At 38.1% G+C, this 20,374-nt stretch overlaps 1 protein-coding gene across 3 annotated transcripts in view; it reads left to right on the top strand.

Annotated features, from left to right (window-relative positions):
• The window catches only part of si:dkey-215k6.1 (transmembrane protein 132C), a 267,022-nt gene that overhangs the window by 164,466 nt on the left and 82,182 nt on the right, over positions 1-20,374 (top strand). For all 3 annotated transcript variants that reach the window (XR_013658211.1, XM_078953270.1, XM_020705714.3), the window contains exon 4: positions 2,821-2,961. Coding sequence is in view for 2 of the 3 variants with exons in the window: in XM_078953270.1 (XP_078809396.1) it covers positions 2,821-2,961 (141 nt within the window). In the remaining variant the exon portion in view is untranslated. The remainder of the gene's footprint in view (positions 1-2,820; positions 2,962-20,374) is intronic.

The following is a 20,374-nucleotide window of genomic DNA, read 5'->3' as shown; positions in this document are numbered from 1 at the left end:
AGTGAAGGAGGACATGAGGGTGGTTGGTGTGAACGAGGAGGATGGGATTGATGAAGGCAGACGATTTGCTTTGGTGACCCCTAAAGGGAGAATGTAGTGAGATCTGGCCATCTCTGAGCAGGAATATGTTACAGATCATTTTTATTTTACAGAGCAGTATTACACAAAAAATAAGAGAGGATAAATTGAGCAAAAAACTAAGAGGGAGGCAGAAATGTCAAGGAGGAGTTAACTTGTCTTCCTGAATTACCTAAAAACAGAAGGAGGAAGAACAATTTGCAGACACTTGTCAGACTCTGTTACTGTACAGAGATCTGACAGAAGCAGCTTTGGGATGCAGCCCTGTCCATCATCTTTCCTGTCGAGAAGCAAAAACTCACTGGCACACACATTCACGCTCACACACATGCAGCAAAGACCTGACAGATGCACCATGGGACGGCGGTGTTACTGGGTTTTTGTGGACAAAGTGACAGGCGGCTTTTCTCTTATGGTTGAACATGTTAAATATGCCATCACATCATCTCTGAATATCAGAGGCCAAGTCAGTAACTCCTCTTTAAACCTGACCGGAAAATGTTACTCCACTAAAACGTGTTATTGCACATGAAATAGGAAAACAGTGAGGTGGTGAAGATGTGAAGTAACTAACCTTGGTTAGTTGTAAATTTGAATCTAAGCCGTTAATTTTTATAATAAAAAATAGCACCATAAAAAGCTTTAAATGCTGCGATAATCTAAAAAATGCACTTTAAATCCTAAATTAGTTGAGGATCCTGAACAAGCTGCCCTTTCACAATATTCATTGACATTTTATGTGATATCCCATAACTGCCTGAGTCCTACAGTAAAGTGGCATGAAGAAGCACAAACAACATAAAAATTATGTTAATTTATTTGGAATAAAAACTTCAATGCCCATTAATACGCTAAGAAACTCCACTTTTAAGCATTTCTTTTGCCCAAAATGCATGTTTCCAAACTGAGGGAGGGGCGCTTCTTCTGCTAAATAGAACAAAACTGATCAGGGCTGATTTCACAGGAGAAGGAGAAAACAAACATAAAACACCTGGAGAATAAAGCAGTGTGGAGAGAGAAAGGGAAGAAAGAAGTTGGGGGGAAAACAGAATAAGATGGAAACAGATGGCTAAGACTCTAACCCCAAAACAAAAGCGAGATAAGAGAAGTGAAGATGGGATGGAAAAAAGAAAAAAAGTTTGGAAAAAGAAAGAGGGTAAATAATTTAGAAAAATCAAGTTAAGTAGATAATGACCAGTGATATAAAAAAGACAACTATGAAAAATGTCTCAATAAGAGGAAGAGGTGAAGAATATTTTAAGTTACAAAAAAAGAACCCGAAAACAAAAGTTTAAAAAGGTTTTTTTATTGATTAGTTCTTTTTTATTTTGACTGCAGTGGTGCTGTAGTTAGCGCTCTCACCTCACAGCGAGAAGGTCCTGGTTCAAATCCCGACTGCCTTTTCAGTGTGGAGTTTGAAGATTCTCCTGGAGGAGTTGAGGGTCTGCTCCAAGCCCTCCAGCTTCCTCCCACAGTCCAAAGACAGGATTCATTGGTAAATGACAGTGACTTTATATCCTGGCGTTCCAAACAGGAATTAGCCACGGGCAAAGGAAGCCAAAATCCTATGGACTTCTGTGAAATAAATAGCTGTTACTCAGTCATTCTATTAGTTTTTATTTTTTATTATTATGTTCTTGCTAATCCTATCGTTTTTCATGATATTTTTCTTTTACTGTAAGTCATTCTATAAAAAAAAATGGCATATCAGATATGTCTACGTTTGAAACATTTGATTGACAGATCAAGAAGGGGCTTGGCCTTCCAACAAGCTCACTTCTGATTGACAAGAGTGGTTGCCAAAAAAACAAGGATAATTTAGATTGATTTGGACCAATTACTGTTTACTGTCGCAGTCTGACTCCAACATGGTGGTGTCTGTATCATAAAGAAATGGTGACAGAATTCATTTCGTTTGGTTGGAGCTGGACGTAAACCACTCACTCAGTCCAGTCAGTAACTCACTCAAACTCACTCAGTCCAATTCTCATATACAGTCAATGGTTAATTGGTGTCTCTAAATTACCCCCTAGGTGTGCTTATGAGTGTGTTGCCCTGTAACCGACTGGCGACCTTTTCAGGGTATATGCCCCGCCTTCACCCAGCAGTAGCTCGGTTTGCTCCAGTATCTCTGTGTGTTCTGATGGATGGATGGATGGATGGATGGATGGATGGATGGAAGATCCCAAAGAATGGGTTTTGTTTTTGGTATAATTTTGAGCAAATAAAGAAATTGAAGTTGGGAGAGTAGACAACAGAGAGAGGGGAGGGTGAACTCCCCTGAGACCACGACTGCAGCTCTCGGTGCTCATTTCATCCACAATAATATCTAGTTCAGCATATTTCACACTGCACACAGATAGTATTTTTGTAAAAAAAAATATTAACTTTCATAAGAGCTTCTGCTGTCACTCCGTTGTCTTCGTCCTGTCAATCCTGCATTTTTTTTTTTCCCCACCGCAGCACGCCGTGGGAGGAAAAAGTGAGCCGTGTGAATCGAGTTTAAAAGACATTTTATACCGAGACAGTATGGCACACATCACAGATCAAAGAAACCAGCCAGGAAATTTAGGGCAGGGACATTCCAAACAAAGCAGATTGAAATTTCAGCAAATCATCCCTTAACTGTCAGTGTAATAACCCAACTGTTTTGTTTATAATGTGCTTTTGTAAACTTCCGATTAACCTCACTCTGTCTTTCCTCTCCCCGTCTTTGTCTGGTTGCTTTATTCTTCTCTGTAGGGTGTGGTTCCAGTCAGGCATCAACTTCCTGGCTGTGAAACCCAGCAACCTCGTCGCGTGGGAGATCAAACAGGAAATGGCAGCGGGAAGCAGTTCGTTGGCAGTTATGTGTCAGAGAAAGGCCTCCTCCACAGCAGAGAGGTAGAACTGAAGCTCTTATATCTACTCCTTTTTTTTTTAACAGCATCTTGTCATCCAGCCACGGCGTGCTCTTTCTTCGTACAAAGCATTTGTGGGTGCATGAGAAGTCTGAAAAGATCTTTGAATCATCAGCTTCAAGGCCATGAGAATAATAGTGCCCTACATTTGTTAATAGGAAATATGGCCTGTTTTCTTTTTCTGTGAAGTAAAAACCTGTCAAGTAATTAAAAAAATAGGCGGTTGATTATGCTGTGCAGGTAATGCTCCATGATTCTTTCGGACGACGAGGAATCATTTACATAACAGCAGCAGCAGCAGCAGGTGGATGGGATTGGACTTTTTGAAGGCTCAAAGAGAAACCACTGCTTGCTCTTCTAGACTGATTCTGTTCTTTACTGTTTGGTGGAGCGTAAAGGCCCACATAATCAGAATAACACAAGGGTTTTATTGCCTCATGGCAAAGCAAAACACATTTTTGTTGAACCCTATTAAACTTTTTTCATTTCATATACAAGTAAGGGATATTTTTCTATTTATCTGATCACATATGGCCTTTGAAATGTTAATTTTTCTACACATGAAACTGCAAAGGAATGTTAGTGGCCACCATGAAAGCAAAAAACAAACAAACCCAGATGAGAATAAAATTGTAAAATTATGTTAAAAAAGTCAACATTTCAGGAAAGTAGTAGTAATAATAATGGATTGGATTTATCTGTGCTTTACCAGACTTACAACGTGTGTCCATTATTCATTCACTCCTCACTCACACTTGGTGATGGGAACTTACCGATGAAGCCACAGCTGCCCTGGGGCAGACTGATGGAGGCGTAGCTGCCGGTGTGCGCCTATGGCCCCTCTGACCATCATCGGGACATTCATTCCCATTCATACGCCGGTGGGGTAATGCTGAAGGCGAGGAGGGTGTAGTGTCTTGCTCAGGGACACAGCAACGGTTGGGTGGGGGAAGCTGTAATCGAGTCGCCGACTCTTCGATCGTTGGACGACCTGCTCAACGGCCTGAGCCACTGTTGTACAGATATGAGACAAAAGTTGTAGAATTGAACAAATAAAAATTTAATTTGTAAATTTATGCATCAAGAAGTCATAATTTTACAAAGAAAGCATGCTTTTTCAAAAATAAAATGTTTCATTTACCTTTTAAAATGCTATAGTAAGGACAATGGAACATTAACCATTTTAATTTGTTGCAGACAGTTCAGAGAAATGAGATGGACATCACGCTGCTCACGCTGCTCCCTAAATCTGCTTTACTTTTTTTGGCAAATGTACAACATTATTTTCTCGAAATAACAACTTTTCTTTCAATAATGCATGACTTTTTCCATGCATGACGCAGCTTTCAAGTTAAAAGCAATCGTTAAAAGCAGTGTGAAAAAATCCACAATCTCTAACGGGTTTGGAAAAGCCAGTCTGCCGCGTGACGGAGAGGACAGCGCAAGCTCAGGAGTGAATTTACCTCAGGATGAGAGTGACGAACTAACAGCGACAGCGAAGGAGACATTGACAGAGAGTGGCGAAGAATATCTGACGCTATTCCAATCCGACACTGAGTAGGAAGACTTCCATGGTTTCAGTGCACAGGAGGCGTGTGCCGCGCAGAGGCGCCTATAAGTTGCTATAAGCTGCTCTCAGTGACTTTTACCGGTATGGTTTTTTTAACCAGCCCTGTTAGTGCTGTTACTACCATATTGCTGTCTTGTTACTGCCGCGTCACAGGCACTATTTGGAAGAGAGATGTGATGGTAGCTTGAGTATGTGCGTGTGTAGGAGGAAGGAGCCCGAGCAGCAAGAGTGAGCGCTTGCGCTGCACGGGCTCTCCCCTCTTTCTTACACACACAGCGCCGCGGTTTCAGCAAATACACATCCTCATTCTACATCACGTTTCCATGTGGTCACATGCGGCTTATAGACAGGTGCGGCTTATGTATATACAAAATGTTTTATCCTTTAAAATGTAATGGGTGCGGCTTGTAATCAGGTGCGCTCTATAGTCCATAAATCATGGTAGACTGTGATTATGTACATATTTTAAGAAGGGTTCAAACTGTGCAGATGTATCTTGAAAAATGGCAAATGGCGTATACTTATGCACTGGAAAAACTGGAAAGATAAAATCACCTTCCTTTCTATAAAATTCAAATGTCCTTAAAAGCTGTTGAGTAAAACAAAAAAAAGTTTCCTCCCTCTCACTGTTACTTTTCCCCTTTCTCTACTTTTGGAAGCACTGTAGAGGAATGACTTCCTGCTTCATGAAGCGATTATTGCTTGGCCACCGCTCAATTAGTACCACTTAGCTAGCTGTTAGCCGTGTCCATCCTTGACTGATTGGCTCATAAAACCGAAGATGAGACGGCTTTCTGCTTTCAAATTAAGCTCCTGAGGCAGTTAAAGTTTGAATGTTTTTCTCTTTTTGTTTTTATTTTAACTTTGATCTGGCTGCCTTTGGTAAATTATAGCATGAGGCGATTTTGGTGTAAATAGAACCCTGTAGTAAAGTGAAAAATGGACACTGGATAAAAACGTAATACCATTAAGATGGTTGAAGATCTGCCAATACAAAGTTGATTTTTTATTTATTTTTTTTGCCAAATAAAGGCTTGCTGGTTTTAAAAAAGAACTCCAAACAAATTAGGCTTTTTTGTTGTTGTTGCCAGTAGCTGTTCTCAGACGTGTCACCTTTTTGAAAATGGAGGTCAAAAAATTGAAATGCTAACTAGCTTTTGATCTGCAACGGGGTAATTGTGTTGTGATAATCCAAAGAATGAAAAGCTTTTGAATTTTTTCACTAAATGAGCACTTTAATGCCAGTCTGCAGGATTGCTCCTCAAAACGGGGCAAAGACCTGTCAGCTTTTGTGCTCCACTTCAGCTTCCTGCGTCAGACTCTCATATTAACCTTTAAAGATCAGCCTAAAACTTTGGTTTTTGCTGAAGCGATCAGTTCAGTGTGCTGCCTTTTTGCCTCACACTCACCATGTAGTTCTGTGTCTCAATCACTCAGCTTGCTTTGTTTTTGATGGCAGATGTTCTCATTTGACCCTTTCTTGAACGGTCGGAACCCCAGTGGGAATACGTTATATCAGATCAGGTTTTTGATTTGGAAAAATACACATTATTGCAGAAATGTGATTTAAATAGGAAACTATTTGATACATTCAAAGAGTTTTTAGGACTTTCAAGATATTTTACTGGGTTTAAAGTTGTTATAACTTCTCCAAGCTTTTCTCAAAATCATTTTGCACCAAACTCTTTACAGTAAAAAAGGTGATATATGACTCAAAAAATAAAAAATGTTCAGGAGACATCTAAATTCATTTTATTCAACAGAATTACTTTATAACATGAAGAAGCCATATGAAGCCTCTCAGACATTTTTTTTTTTTTTATCATTAAACATGGTTGTTTTAAAGTCTATAACAACAAGTTTAGCAAATGTAAAATCTCCATTTTATTTACATTTTATGCTGTAATTTTAATCATTATTCTGATGGTCATAATAAGCACTGTAATTTTTGTATAAATTATAACAATATTAATCTAAAGTTCAATAAATGTTGAATTCAATGTCTTTATTTTGGAAGCAAAAATGTAGATTTATGTTTTAGGAGCTAGTTTTAGGTTTTATGGGAATTTATTTAGATGGATCAGTGTGTACTAAGATGGTATTCTTATTTTGATTATATTTTGTTCTAAAATGACTATTTTTTTGTCACTATAATCAAAATAAACTACACCCCCACCAAAATGTTAACCATTTGTGTAGAACTTGCAAAAAAAAAAAATATTCTGCTGCTTAACATTAAAATTTGAAGTAATGCTATAATAGAAATGGTTGACTTTTTTTATAAGCTTATTTTGATATTTGAGATTTGTTGTCAAAAAAAAGGTTGAAATAAATTGCTGCATGGGCAGATCATTTTATGACATTTTTTTTTTCAGCGTAGAACAAGGGTTCAGATTGTCTGCTGGTCTGACACGATCGGTTTTCCCTACAGAAGAATTACAGTCCCAGCAAACAACATGCAGGAGCTCAGACTTTTATCAGTGATCATGTGGGTGGAAAGCCTAATGAGGAGAGCTGATCTGCACTCATCTGTAATGAGATATTTCTGTTTGGAGCACAAACTAGGATGTGGAAAAATACAACATTTCTAAATTGATGTTATGAAATAATTTATGTTACCTTTTGTTGTTCTGTAATTAAATAGGATCTTCACATTATGCATTGTTTAGCATGCCTGTAAACCAGGAAATGCATGGTGAATGAGTGCAATAATTAAGAGGCTGTTGTTGATGGAGATGAATAGAATGGGAATCGCATGATAACTTGTTTTCGGTGCCTCAAGCGGTAGTTTTTAATTGATGAATTCCCATTTCAAAGCTAATATTGGTGAATTTCTCAGTATTCTCTCATTATCAGATCATCTAAATGTAATTACACCAAACTGCCATATTAGTTAAACTCTGCTTAGTGTCAGTGCAACTAAAATTAAGACTTTTAGGCTAACTTTTTTTTCCCCTTTTGTAAAAATCTAAAGCATTCTTTAAAAAAAAAGTGTATCCCTTATTTCTATTTGTTCCTTTCACCTCATTAAATACCACTTTTTTTTTTTTTAGTATTGTCTTGATGTTTTGAGATGTTACTGAAGCTGTTAGACATTATTGAATCCTCCCAGCAGCATAGTCTAGTAAAAAAAAAGGATCTATTTTCTTTTTCCTCATTCTGTTTATAGTCTTTTTGTTCGTATTAAAAAACGGCCCTGAGGATAGCCTTAATTTTGAAATGACGGTTTAAATGAGGAAAATGTGTCACGGTTTATGATGATGCCACTAAAATGGGAGCAGTGCTCTATTTCATGATGAGGATTAAATAAATAGATTAACACTGTTAATGGTCTTCATTCAATACCAGAACTGGGTTAATGCACTGTCCACATTCCAAACAGGGACACGCTATTTATTTTTTTGACTGTATGTTTGCACTTGTGTGCAGGGAGCTCGCTGCTTGCTGTGGCGGCTTTGGGCAAAAGAAACCACTTGGAAGTTCTACATTATAATTTAATGAATTGAATCTGCAAAAACGAAGTCGTCTCATAGTCTAGAAGGTAGAAACCATTAAGAACTTTAAATGGGCAAATTGCTTTGCCACCATAGCTCAAAAAACAACCTTTAATTTGAAATAAATACCTAAAATGATCCAAGTAAAACGACCTAAGAAGGTAAAAAGGAGTTTTAAATTAGATATGAGGAGAAACTTAAGCAAATCTCACCTATTAATGTAATCTTATTAGAAACTGAGCAGCAGAAACGGTCACTAAAACTCTTTATGACATTCGGTGTATCAAACTCTCAACATAAAGGTTCATGCATTCATCTCGTCTGGAGTTTTCCTGGCATATATCAAACCTACAAAGACTCAAATTTATGAAACTTGATTTTTTTTATTTTATTTTGTTAGACATTTTTGTAGGAAAATAAACCATTCTTAATTGTTATTTTAGGTTTTTAAAAGTGATTTAAATGGAAAGAGTGGTAGATCATTGTCATTATATGTGATTTGGATTAAAAATAAATGTAGTTGGAATGAAATTAGAGCTTTTTGACTATGTGTTGTAGAAAGACGAAGAAAAAAAAACATAGTTCTGTTTTTTACAGCGAAAATATTCCTGGCTGACTTGGCTAAGATCTTAATAGCTCTGGTGTATTTGCATAACATATTTAATGAAGTACGGTGCAGACAGTTTAGTTGGGGTGAAGAGAGGCTTTAGTTTTAATGAACACAAACAAACACATAGGAGGGGCCCCTCATACAAACAGATGCATCCTGTTTCACCTCAGATCTTTGTAAGTACTCTAAATAATCACTACTGCCAGTAGTATTTTTTAGACCAGACTTATAGATTTTTCATGGTCACCATGAGCATCAAATGTTCTTGTTATCCATAAAACAACAGCTGCGGTTACACAGACAAACGTAATCGGAATAAACGCCTGATCAGAATAGAAATGCGTCACATAAACACGCATGTTAATTCTCTGCCCCGATCAGTCATTCAGATCAAATTTTCCCTCACCGCAGCTATTAATTATTAGAGAGGAAAACATTCCTCTACAAAGATTCGCGTTTCCTTTCAATCTTCAGACAAATCAGAGGTATGTCTGAATAAACCCCTTTTGTAACTGAGGCCAAACATGATTAATTTTAATCATATTTGAAAATGTTTTGTGTTGGACCGGATGGAAAAGGGAAGGAGGGAGGAAGAGAGAGGGACGTCAGAGAGGGGGGGTGGGGGGGGGGGTGGGAGGGTGATTCTAGAAGGGAGGATAAAATCATGACGCAGCATAAAGCAACAAGTTGCTGGATGTTTCTAATCATAATGGTCAGGTTCAGATGTAATACAAATCTAGAAGGGCGGAGCCTGTACACACACACACTCAAATGTTATATGCATACCTGTTGGATCTAAAAATGTCCACAGGTCAACATGTTGACTTTTTAGCATGGTTGTCCACTCTGTTGTTCTCAGCTGTCACCCTTCCGGTGTCTTCTGCTCCTCCATATATAATGTTCTGGCTCCACCAATGGTTTCACCAACTTCACGTCCTGCTGTCTGCCCGAGTCTTTGAATCTCAGGCAGGTTTTGTAAAAGATGGTAAAGTTTGTTGACTTGAGGCCAAGGACGCTGCGTCACGACTTGGCACGTTGGAGAATGGAAGCAAAAGGAGGGTTTGTTGTTTCGTCTGCCAACAGGTGAGCCAGCGCTGTGCGAAAGTTTAAGTACTTTAAAGATTCAAACTAAAACGTAGCCTGGCCTTGTTTGTCTAGACTAGAATAGTATGTCTATGCGAGTAAACATGTTTCCAGATTTAAAATCCTTTGTCAAAACTTTCTAAAGAGACCAGCTCAGTTTTAGTCGTCTAAGTGGGTCAGGCGTTGAAGCAGCCCTTCTTTAAACTGTGGATGCCACGAATAGAGATGAGGAGGGCATGAAAAAAAAAGAATACCCAGCTTTTTTGGCAACATTTAAAATGATAACCAAGTGGAACTGTCATTTCAAGCAATATATTATTTTATTTTCTTAAGTGCAGATACTGTGTGTCTCTTCAAACTGATAGTAATCTCCATCTATCCTGGTGACTATCATTAGTCACTGCTTTTAACTTTAGGCCGAGAATTGAAACCGACAACCTTTTTACAGCATTAAGGATTTTCCTTTTGCTTTTTCCAATTTTAACTTCCTATAGCAGCAAACTTTGATGTCCTGTTTACAGCTTATCTACCACTGAGAATAAATCCCTCCCTGCTAAATAAAAATCAACCAGCAGCAAACACAATCACAAACACACACATGTGGACTGTGGAGTTCCTCTTATAGAAGAGCAAAGGAAATGACCACCCCAGTGGAAACAGCGTTTGTTGTATTTTTTCTCTTCTCCTTTTCGTCCTGCTTTCCTGATTGTAGGGTACAAAATTCGTGGCAAAAATGTGAACATAGATTTTTTTCCAGAGTACTTTTCGATTGCTTTACAGAGCCTTGAAAAATTGATGACGGTAACAACCCCTCCCTCCGTCTATAAAACATTTTTCCTTTCATCTGTCATTTCATTTTTCTCTCGTTCTCTGTAGATTGATTGCTTAGTGCAGCTTTGCTTTGGATGGTATTCTATATTTTTAAGTTCTGTGCACTCATTTCCTGTTTCGCAAATTCTGCCGGAAATTTGCTTCTTTGTGCTTCTGCCTACAGAGTCTGAACTACTTGGTTTCAGAAAAAAAATAAGTCATCCTCCTTTTTCTTGGTGTCACTTAGTTAAGGTTCAAGGTAAGCATTGTGTGAGTAATTGTTTATTGCAGCTGTTAAACAACAGGACTTAACATTTTAGAGTTAATGGAGAAAACACGCAAACAAAAGTAAACTAGGGATTTGCAAAACTGTTAAAACATTATATGAGTAGGAAACTGATTTTAAAACATTTAAACTAGAGCAAAAAGCAATGCAAAAAGAGCTTTAAAATACACTCGGTAGAATATAAATTAAAGGGAGAGAAGAATCCCAAACAGTAACCCAAACAAAATGACTTTAAACAAAAAACGACTCATAATGTCACTAAAACACAGAAACAGTCAAAGTTGAGGTACAAAAAAGAAAAGTGAAGGGGTGTGTGTCGTTTTCTACCTATATGCTGCAGATTTAAAGTAGAATAACCAGATGCAAATATTATTTTTCCTTCAGCATCAAACAAGTTGTAATGACCCTGCTCAGTGCATTGTGGGAAGTAATCTTTTGCTCTGTGCTGTTATGGTATGCACTGCACATCAGTGGGTTGTTACAAGGTTGACATGACACCGTCATTACAATGTTGGTGTGCTTGCTAATTAAAAAAGGGAAATGAAAGGCTTTGCACTGAAAAAATTGAGCTCTGTCATTTTATTCCGTCTTTATTTTGGCTGCTTAGTCAACTTCTCATCATCAGAACACAGTAAATTCATAAAAAAAGACTTCGTAAAATGTTAATATTTAGTTTTTACTTCAGCAAATGGGTGACGAAAGTAGTAGGTTTGTGTCCAAACTGCATTCAAATTTCAATAAAGTGATGTATGCAATCATACACACAATCTTTCTGAATGTTTTTATAGGCCAGGTTTTAAATAACCCTCAATCCTATTGGGGCTTTTCCTTTTGCTCCACAACACTTTCCGCTCTTGTTCCCGTCATTTTTTTTAAAGAACATTCGTGGTATCCTCACCCTTACTGCCACTGTCAAACTCCCTGGAGAGCCAATGTGGCAGAATGTGTGGCTAATTAAGGCGACCTATGAGGACGCTGCATGTTCCAATCCTTGTCCTTAGAGATGTTCGGTGTCACAGAGGGAGTGCCAACACAAACTCCATACGTCTTTCGCAGGTGACTGTATTTGTGTGTTGATGTTTTTCTCCTTTTTATTCCCTGACTTCCATTCCTTGACTTTTGGTGTCCTCCTCATCTGCACCTACAACTTGTCCTCTATCCATTCTTGCCCTGAGCCAGCCCTGTAATCTTTTCCTCTTCCTTTTTCCAGCCAGTTTGGTTCCGTCGTTCTTGGCTCCTGCTTTATAGCTACGCCTCTCCTTAGGTAAGAGAAACTCCAGGGTCCCACAGCCGCTGTTCTTTTCATCGTCTAAATCAAAAAAACGAGCCCGTGTCCTTGACTTGAGAGCTCTCCAGCTCACAAGAGTGAACAAATGACACAAACAGACTAAGGGGACCGAGTGCCTCCATCTCTAGAGAGAGACGACTTAGAAGTGTCTACTATAGACGCAAAGGAAAGGAGGAGGAGGATAAAACGGAGCTTTCTAAAATGTCTGTTTTTCAGTGGGCAGAGAGGAAAGACGAGGAAGGAAAGGGTGGATAAAAGTTTTGGAAGAAAATTTGTGTTGGTTTGTTTGCATTGTTACAAAATAGAAAGATATATGTATATATAAAAAAGAAATAAATAAATAAAAACAAAAAAACCCACTTTCTATCCACAGCTGTGCATGGTTTGGGTTTGTAACCGTTGAGAAAGAAATGAAAAAAGGCCAAATGGTTCAATTTTTTTTCTTTAAAAGACTATAGCTAATTTAGACTGCCATTATAACACAATTTATATATTTTTTAGGCTAATTCATGTCAAATGTGTTGCAATGGAGTCATAATAAAAAGTATGTGTTTATCCTGAGGGAAACTCAACTTACTTAAAGTTTTAAACAGGAAGAAGCCTGAATATGTGACATGAATTATAAAACAGGGAATCTTTGAAAACTGCACCTACAAATGGTTAAAGAAGGTTGAAAATGAAACCTGGTTTACATTTACATGCTTATCTCGAGTCATTATTCTTTAAGACGGTCTCATTAATTGAAAAAATATATATATACACAGAAACTATAAATGCCAGGGTCCTGGAGAGGAGAGTTTGTCCGATAGTCAAACCTCAGATTCAGGAACAACAGTGCGGTTTCTGTCCTGGTTGTAAAACAGTGGACCAGCTCTACACCCTATCTAGTGTGTTGGAGGGATTGTGGGAGTTTGCTCATCCAGTTTGTGTTTTGTGGATTTGGAGAAGGCGTTCGACAGCGTTCCCCGTGGCATCCTGTGGAGGGTGCTCTGGGAGTATGGGATCCGGGGAGCCTTACTGAGGGCTGTCCGGTCTCTGTATGACCGGAGCAATAGCTTGGTTTGCATAGCCGGCAGTAAGTCAAACCTGTTACCGGTCCACGTTGGACTCCGGCAGGGCTGCCCTTTATCATCGGCTCTCTTCATAGTTTTTATGGACAGAATTTCTAGGTGCAGCCAGGGGCCGGAGGGGGTCTGGTTTGGAGGCCACAGGATTTCCTCTCTGCTCTTTGTAGATGATCTTGTCCTGTTGGCTTCATCGAGCCAGGACCTCCAGCGTGCATTGGGGCTGTTTGTGGCCAAGTGTGAAGCGGCTGGGATGAGGGTCAGAACTGCAAAATCTGAGGCCATGGTCCTTGACCGGAGAAAGGTAGTTTGCCATCTCCCGGTGGGTGGAGTGTCCCTGCCCCAGGTGGAGGAATTTAAATACCTTTGGGTCTTGTTCACGAGTGAGGGAAGACCGGAGCATGAGATCGACAGGTGGATCGAAGCGGCGTCCGTAGTTATGCAGCCGCTGTATCGGTCCGTTGTGGTGAAGAGAGAGCTGAGCCGAAAAGCAAAGCTCTCAATTTACCGGTCGATCTACGTTCCAGTACTCACCTATGGTCATGAGCTATGGTTCATGACCGAAAAAATGAGGTCCCGAATACAAGCGGCTGAAATGAGCTTCCTCCGTAGGGTGGTTGGGCGCTCCCTTAGAGATAGGGTGAGAAGCTCGGGCACCCGCGGAGAGCTCGGAGTAGAACCGCTTCTCCTCCACATCGAAAGGAGCCAGTTGAGGTGGCTCGGGCATCTAGTCCGGATGTCCCCTGGACGCCTCCCTGGAGTGGTGTTCGGGGCATGTCCCACTGGGCGGAGGCCCCGGAGAAGACCCAGGACACACTGGAGAGACTACGTCTCTCGGCTGGCCTGGGAACGCCTCGGAGACCCCAGAGGAGCTGGAGGAAGTGGCTGGGGTGAGGGAAGTCTGGGCATCTCTTCTTAGACTGCTGCCCCCGCGACCCGGTCCCGGATAAGCGGAGGAAGTTGGATGGAAACTGTAAATGTGAAATTTACTGGGAGATTGTTAGAAAGGAAATCAAATTGTGTCAAAATATGATTTTACTTTTTTTCCTGTAAAGGGTCTTTGCAGAGGAATAACAAAAGAAATCATAATATGACATAATATTACAACATAATATAACATGAACTATTTTAACTTGTATATAATTTGTTTCTGTCAACTTTTTTTTTCTTCTAAAAATTACAAACAAACAAATAGACATATTCACACACCTTTGGCTCTTTTAGTCAAAGTTGATATTGTAGTTTATATAAGTTTGCTTCTTCCCACTCCCTTTTCAAGCAATTAATCTAAATTTTTGACAATTATTATATGTAAAGACCAACTTCAATCATATTTTGATCTATTGTCAAAGCGTTCTCAGTGGTCTTTTAAATTTGATTACTCCATTCTTTGCCAAAATAAAAAGAACCTGCGTCGTTTTCTAGGACATAGTTTATGCAGAGCGACAGGGGTTCACTAGAATTTCTTTTCTGAGTTCAGGGCAGAGCAACCCCACCGCCCCTCCCCGATGCTGAAAGCTCATAGGAAGGAGCTTGTGGCCTGCGTCTATGTCACAAATACGCTCTTTTTCAAAGGGTATTTTCTTCGTCTACACCTGATTCACAACAATTTGAACACAGAAATACTTAGAAATGTAAATGGAAAATTAATTTCCCTAAAGTATGTCCTCTAGCATCAGAAAAATGGCAATATATATATATATATTATAATAGAGTGGGTCTTTAATGGAATCAGTGTTCCCTGCGTATACTGAATTTAATAGTGCAAATAAGTCTGTCCATGGTTTGGAGCAATTACGTCATAAAGAGAGCATCATTTAATTTTATTTCTCTATTTTCTAATCAATAATATTTTAAATAATTTTGCACGTGTATCAACACTCAGCCAAATTAGTCTGGCGGAAGGATTGATTGTCAAATGTTTTGCACAGTTTGTGTTTTTTTCTTTTGAAATTGATTTGACATTTCTATCCATATTTTTGCCAGTTTCCTTTGTTTTTATTGGTGAAATTTCTTGGTATAAACCACATCCTTGGCATGAACCAAATCAATTCACTAAAATGCTTCTGCAGGGACATTTGTATGTAGGACTCAAAAAGCAACGACAATATTAAATGGTTTCATAGTTTAGTTTTGAGTCATATTTAAAGCCTTGATTCACTGTTCTTTATGTTCCTGAGAGATTTCAGCTATAAATTGCATCTTAAATTATTGAAGTCATCCGGAAATTCTGCATTATTGTAGACTGAGGACATAAAACTCCAATGAGTTAAACACCATCAAAGCCAGATTGATCACTATTTGGATTGATTGTGTGAAAAGAATTAAACATGTTTAGTTGATGAGCAAAACAAGCTGATCAGGGGGTTGGAGATAAGTGGATGGAGAGGATAGAAACGTTTGCACCAAGACCTATGAAAGCAAAAATGACACTTTTTAAACAAAAAACCTTCAAATATTTTTTTTCTTCTAAATAATCATTTAACCTATTAAGAAACAGATCTTTGGAATATTAAAAATACCATATGTTGCGTTGGAATAATTTCCTTTACAAAGTTTGGTTTTATTACTTTTAACCAGTAGCACAAGTGTTATTTGTTGTGACTATAAAAGTTTCCCCTGATTTCAAAATAAAAGTCCATGGAAAACTGGCCCCACAACAGTCTGTAATAAAGAATGTTAATGTTTTATTTTTAAATCAATATTGTTTTTACAAAGTAATCTGGTTATAAGTTCACCTCAAATCATTTGAGTCCTACAGGTCACACATGACAAATAGGATAATTTTTGATCAGTTAACAATAAAAGTTGAACACAACATGACTTTTTAACTTAGTAGAGAGAGATTGATAAGAAAGATCAAACAAAGAGAGAAAATTTATCTGAGACAGTTTTCCTTCCCTTGAAGTTCCCTGAAATACGTCTTTTTACATTTAGCTCAGTGTAAAGAAATGTGGAAGTCATGGGAGAAAAGAGAAGGAATGTCAAAGGTTAGGAGTTGATGCATCATCGTTTGCTTTTAGAGCTGCAGGAAGATAGGATCAGCTTCAAGGTTGCATCTTAAAATCCATTAATACGATGCTTCTAGGAGTAGAAATGTCAATCATGCTGTCATCCCTGCGTTATGGCATCCGTCCCCTGTGAATTTGGTTGATAAAATCACATTTTTTTCTGGCGACACACTTCTTTTTCCAAGGGTTTAATGACCCAGTTCTTCTATTTACTTCTAACTTCTGCAACTGCAGCTTCCAAAAAAAAACCCCACATCATTTAATGTGTTCCAGTTTATTCTTCACTCTTAAACTTCCTCCCAGAGGACTATAACATGAGCACTGTACAAGATACAAAGCTACAACTTAGTTTTTGTGCCTTTTTTAGTCCTGATGATCTGTTGGTTTGAGACGTTACCTGACGGTATGAAACAGGATATGACCTCATTTTCAACTATAATCATGTGGTTTTGGTGTTACCATTTAGCAGAAAAAAAAAGAAAGTATGTCCAGGTAGTGATGTCTATGCAGACTGTGTCACTACAGTAGGAAATTAGTCAAAAATGTTTTGTTTTTTTCATTTGTGAGCCTGGTTGGAGCTGTGCTGCTTAACGCATTAATAAATTAAGTACTGTTCCTTTAAGCTTTTAGCCTTTTCTTCACATTTTAGAACTGATAACTTGTGCATTTTTATGGTTAGAAATAAAAATGATTCTATTATCACAGTTATAACAAATTATAAGACATACATAAATACTTTATTTTATCTTTAAATAAATTTTATTGTAATGTCAAAGTACATATACTTTAAGAGTCTACAAGTACTATAAATGTTGACAGTTTCAATCTAAAGGTACATGGAAAAATAAGTCAAACAAGTAATAAGCAAAAAAAAAAAATACTATTATTGATTCAAGACCCACTTCAATACAAATTGTCTTTCTGGTTTTTGGCTAAAAGTGGCATAGTTATAATTAAAATAGGACTGTGATATTCTGATCCGTTCACGCTTCTTAGAGCTTTCCTCTAAAAACCTGCTCTCTAAGCAGCAGCCCCTCCCAATTGACGAAAAACAGGGGGTTCTCACATTCATACGTATGAAATTGAGGCAAGCCCCGCCCCCAGGCTAACAGACACACCCACTTTCTCTGCGGAGTTAGCGGTGTTTGGCAAAAACACTTTCTTTTTATATGCACAATATGCACATCCATCTTTTCAAAAGATGTTTGTTTTCGTGGGCAAAACGCAGACCAGCTGTCGAGGCCGGCTCTAGTTTGACATCATGAAATGGGCGGGCCCATAAAGAGCGAAAGGCGGAGCCTCAGAGATCGAGTCGTCTTACTTCTGTGTAGGAGAAGGAGCTGTAAAAATAGCCTAATATATCTTAAAAAAATGTTCTTTTGTGTGCCAAAGGTAATATATAATCATATATTAGTACATTGCTTACTCTGAAAGGCCAAGGAGAAGCATGAAATAAACCCTTTAGGGGGTTAGAACAACAGCCTAAATCCCTTTTACTAAAATTGAATCTATACGTATTCTAGCTTTAGTCTACATAACAGGTAAAAGAAAACTAAATAAAAGTGTCAATCAAATCCAAACGAATAATGAATGTTTCTTCATGTAGGTTTCTCATGATGCCTTATGGATAGATTTACTTTCCCTAAAGCTGTTCCTTTTGTAAGTGAGGGTTGTGTTTGTGTTTTGTAGCTGACAAGAACATATGTCCTCACATCTGACGCTGCTTCTGTCCTTCTATCCATGCTTAGTACTCTTTTCTTTTGTTCCTTTTTGATCTTTTTTGTCAACCTTTTTTTCCCTCCGTCTTCCTGTATATAAGCAGCCCATTCTGCCTCCACTTCTCTCTCATTATCTGTTTCAGGTTCTTAACAAGCTGCTTCCTGTCTGTCTGGCACAGCTGTTGATTACCTAATTACCTTGCCTCTCACAAACCTTCACAGTCACATGCTCTTTTTTGGTTGTTTTCCTTTTTTTTCATACTCACACATAGGGAAAACTGCTGGGGCTTAAACAATGGATTACAAATCAATAATAAAAGCTTTACTCTGTAAACAAACTTTTTGTTTTGTGGAAATGGGGATTGATCGGTCTGCATTTGTGTCCCTGCATGTGCACATCCATGTTCTGGTCTCTGGATAAGTAATGTGGCCTATTTAAAGTAAGTCAACAGCACATTAAGCTTCTGAATAAACCTTTTTTTTTTTTAGGTTTATGCATCTTCACATGTAATATAAAGCATTGTAAATAAATGCTTTACTGTAGAATAAACATTTTGTGATTTGTCTTTTTTTTAAATGGTACAAGTCAAACAACAGATTTTTTTAATCAAAATAATTTTAAAAATCTATGACAAAATTAAGAAATGTAATTTATTTTGTTCTTTGATAACATTTTTTAACAATGATTTGAAGTTGTTTTATGTTTAACCAAAATCTAAAATATTTAAAGTGTTTATTTCTGATTCTTAGAGTTAGCAGAAGTTTGGTCTCATCACATCTATTTTTTACTGCCTTTATATCAGGTAATGGTTTAATTTTTGTCATGTAATTGTGTCTTTTTGTTGGGAGGGGGGGGGCATAATATTACCAGTTTTTTATTGTTGTATTGCTCTACTCCATTTTTATTCATTTATTTTAATTGTTTACATTCTTGTAGCAGAATAAAACAAATCTATCAAAGAATGTAACAAAAAGAAAAGCTTTTTACAAAAAAAATGCACTCAATGAAATTATATTAGCACATCAATATCAAAGAATCTTTGATTTCAAAATTTCAAAATCTTTTTTTTGTGTGTGCAAGTTGTATAGATTTAACCAAACAAAATTATCTTGTAAGTCTATAATGATATGTATAGATACAAGTTTGTTTTATTTTTTAACTAAAGAAAAACACAAAAAGTAGAGATCTTTACGCTACACTGGATATGTATATCTGGCTATGGAAAATTTATACACTTGTCGTAATATCTTATGTTTCCTGCAGTTCTGACACTATTTAGTTATTTTTATACATTTGCTCATAATTCTGTGTATTTGTAAAGTCAAAGTTTCTGTGTTTTAAACTTAAAAAAAAGAACAAACTCAGACCAACTGAAACGAGTCACCTCTTAGGGGAAATGACAGCTTCATTTCACTCTTTCAGGCTTTCCCTTTCTACCATTATTGACTCTTTTTCCCCTTTTTCCCCAGCTTCCTCGTCTTTGCATTGGTGGAAACCTGTCTCGCTTTTTCTCAGTCTATATCTCCATCCTCTATGTGATTAACAGTCCTGATCATGTGTGCCAGAATGCCCATTAGCTCGGATGCGTGTAAAAAGCCACTGCCCTCTTAAACACACACCACTTCCACGGTAATACATCAATCTCCACACACACACACACACAGCGGCATTAATGCTCTCGAGACTAATTATCAGTCAAGCGTGTCATCTTATATTTATTTGGGCCAGCGAGGTGCTAACAAGCATTTCTCCTTTCTTCTCCTTTGCTTTTATTCTAGTTCGCCATCTGTTTTCCTTTTCTATCCTATACTCTTTTCCCGTCTTTCACACTAACCCCCCGCCCCTCGCCATCTTTGTCTGCTCTCCTTCCTCTGCTGAGGCAAGGGTTTTACCAGTTATGTTCAGTGTCAGATCCAACGAAAAGCTGTCAGATATGTGGAGAGAAAGAAGCACCAAGCTGCATTAAAATGAGACAGAACAAAGGTGTGGTTTTGTGTCAGACTGCTGCACTCTCAAGCCCTCAGAAGATGCTCTCCGCTGTCCTGACATGGAAAAACACAACCATTTTTGACCTCTCCAGGTGATGCTTCTTATGAGACAAGCAGGCTCAAAAAGAGCCCCCCAAAAGAGATAAAAAAGCATGCAAAAAGCTACTGCTGAGCATAATTGTTGGTCAATCTTCTGTCTGCAAGTGTAAGTGATAACTGCCCTAAATATTGATCAACAGCAGCCACTTACTTATCTTAACAGGGTTTGATCTCACAAAGATCTTTCTTGGCAGCGCTCTGATGGCAGCGCAGCCAGGATCCATGGTTGTAGCTGTCGTTCAAAGTGAAGAAAATTGGATTATCTTGGATTGAAAATGACAAGAAATGATCGCAAATGTCTCATTGATAGTATTGCTTCATGGGGTTAAAACGTCTCTGCAGCGTTTGGTTGGAAGATTTTCAACTTTTTAATC

The sequence above is a fragment of the Oryzias latipes genome, chromosome 9 (assembly GCF_053564925.1).
Source record: "Oryzias latipes strain Hd-rR chromosome 9, Olatipes_Hd-rR_3.1".
In the NCBI taxonomy this organism is placed as follows: Eukaryota; Metazoa; Chordata; class Actinopteri; order Beloniformes; family Adrianichthyidae; genus Oryzias; species Oryzias latipes.
Note: the sequence above shows the minus strand (reverse complement) of the source record. Positions and strands in the feature narration are given on the sequence as shown.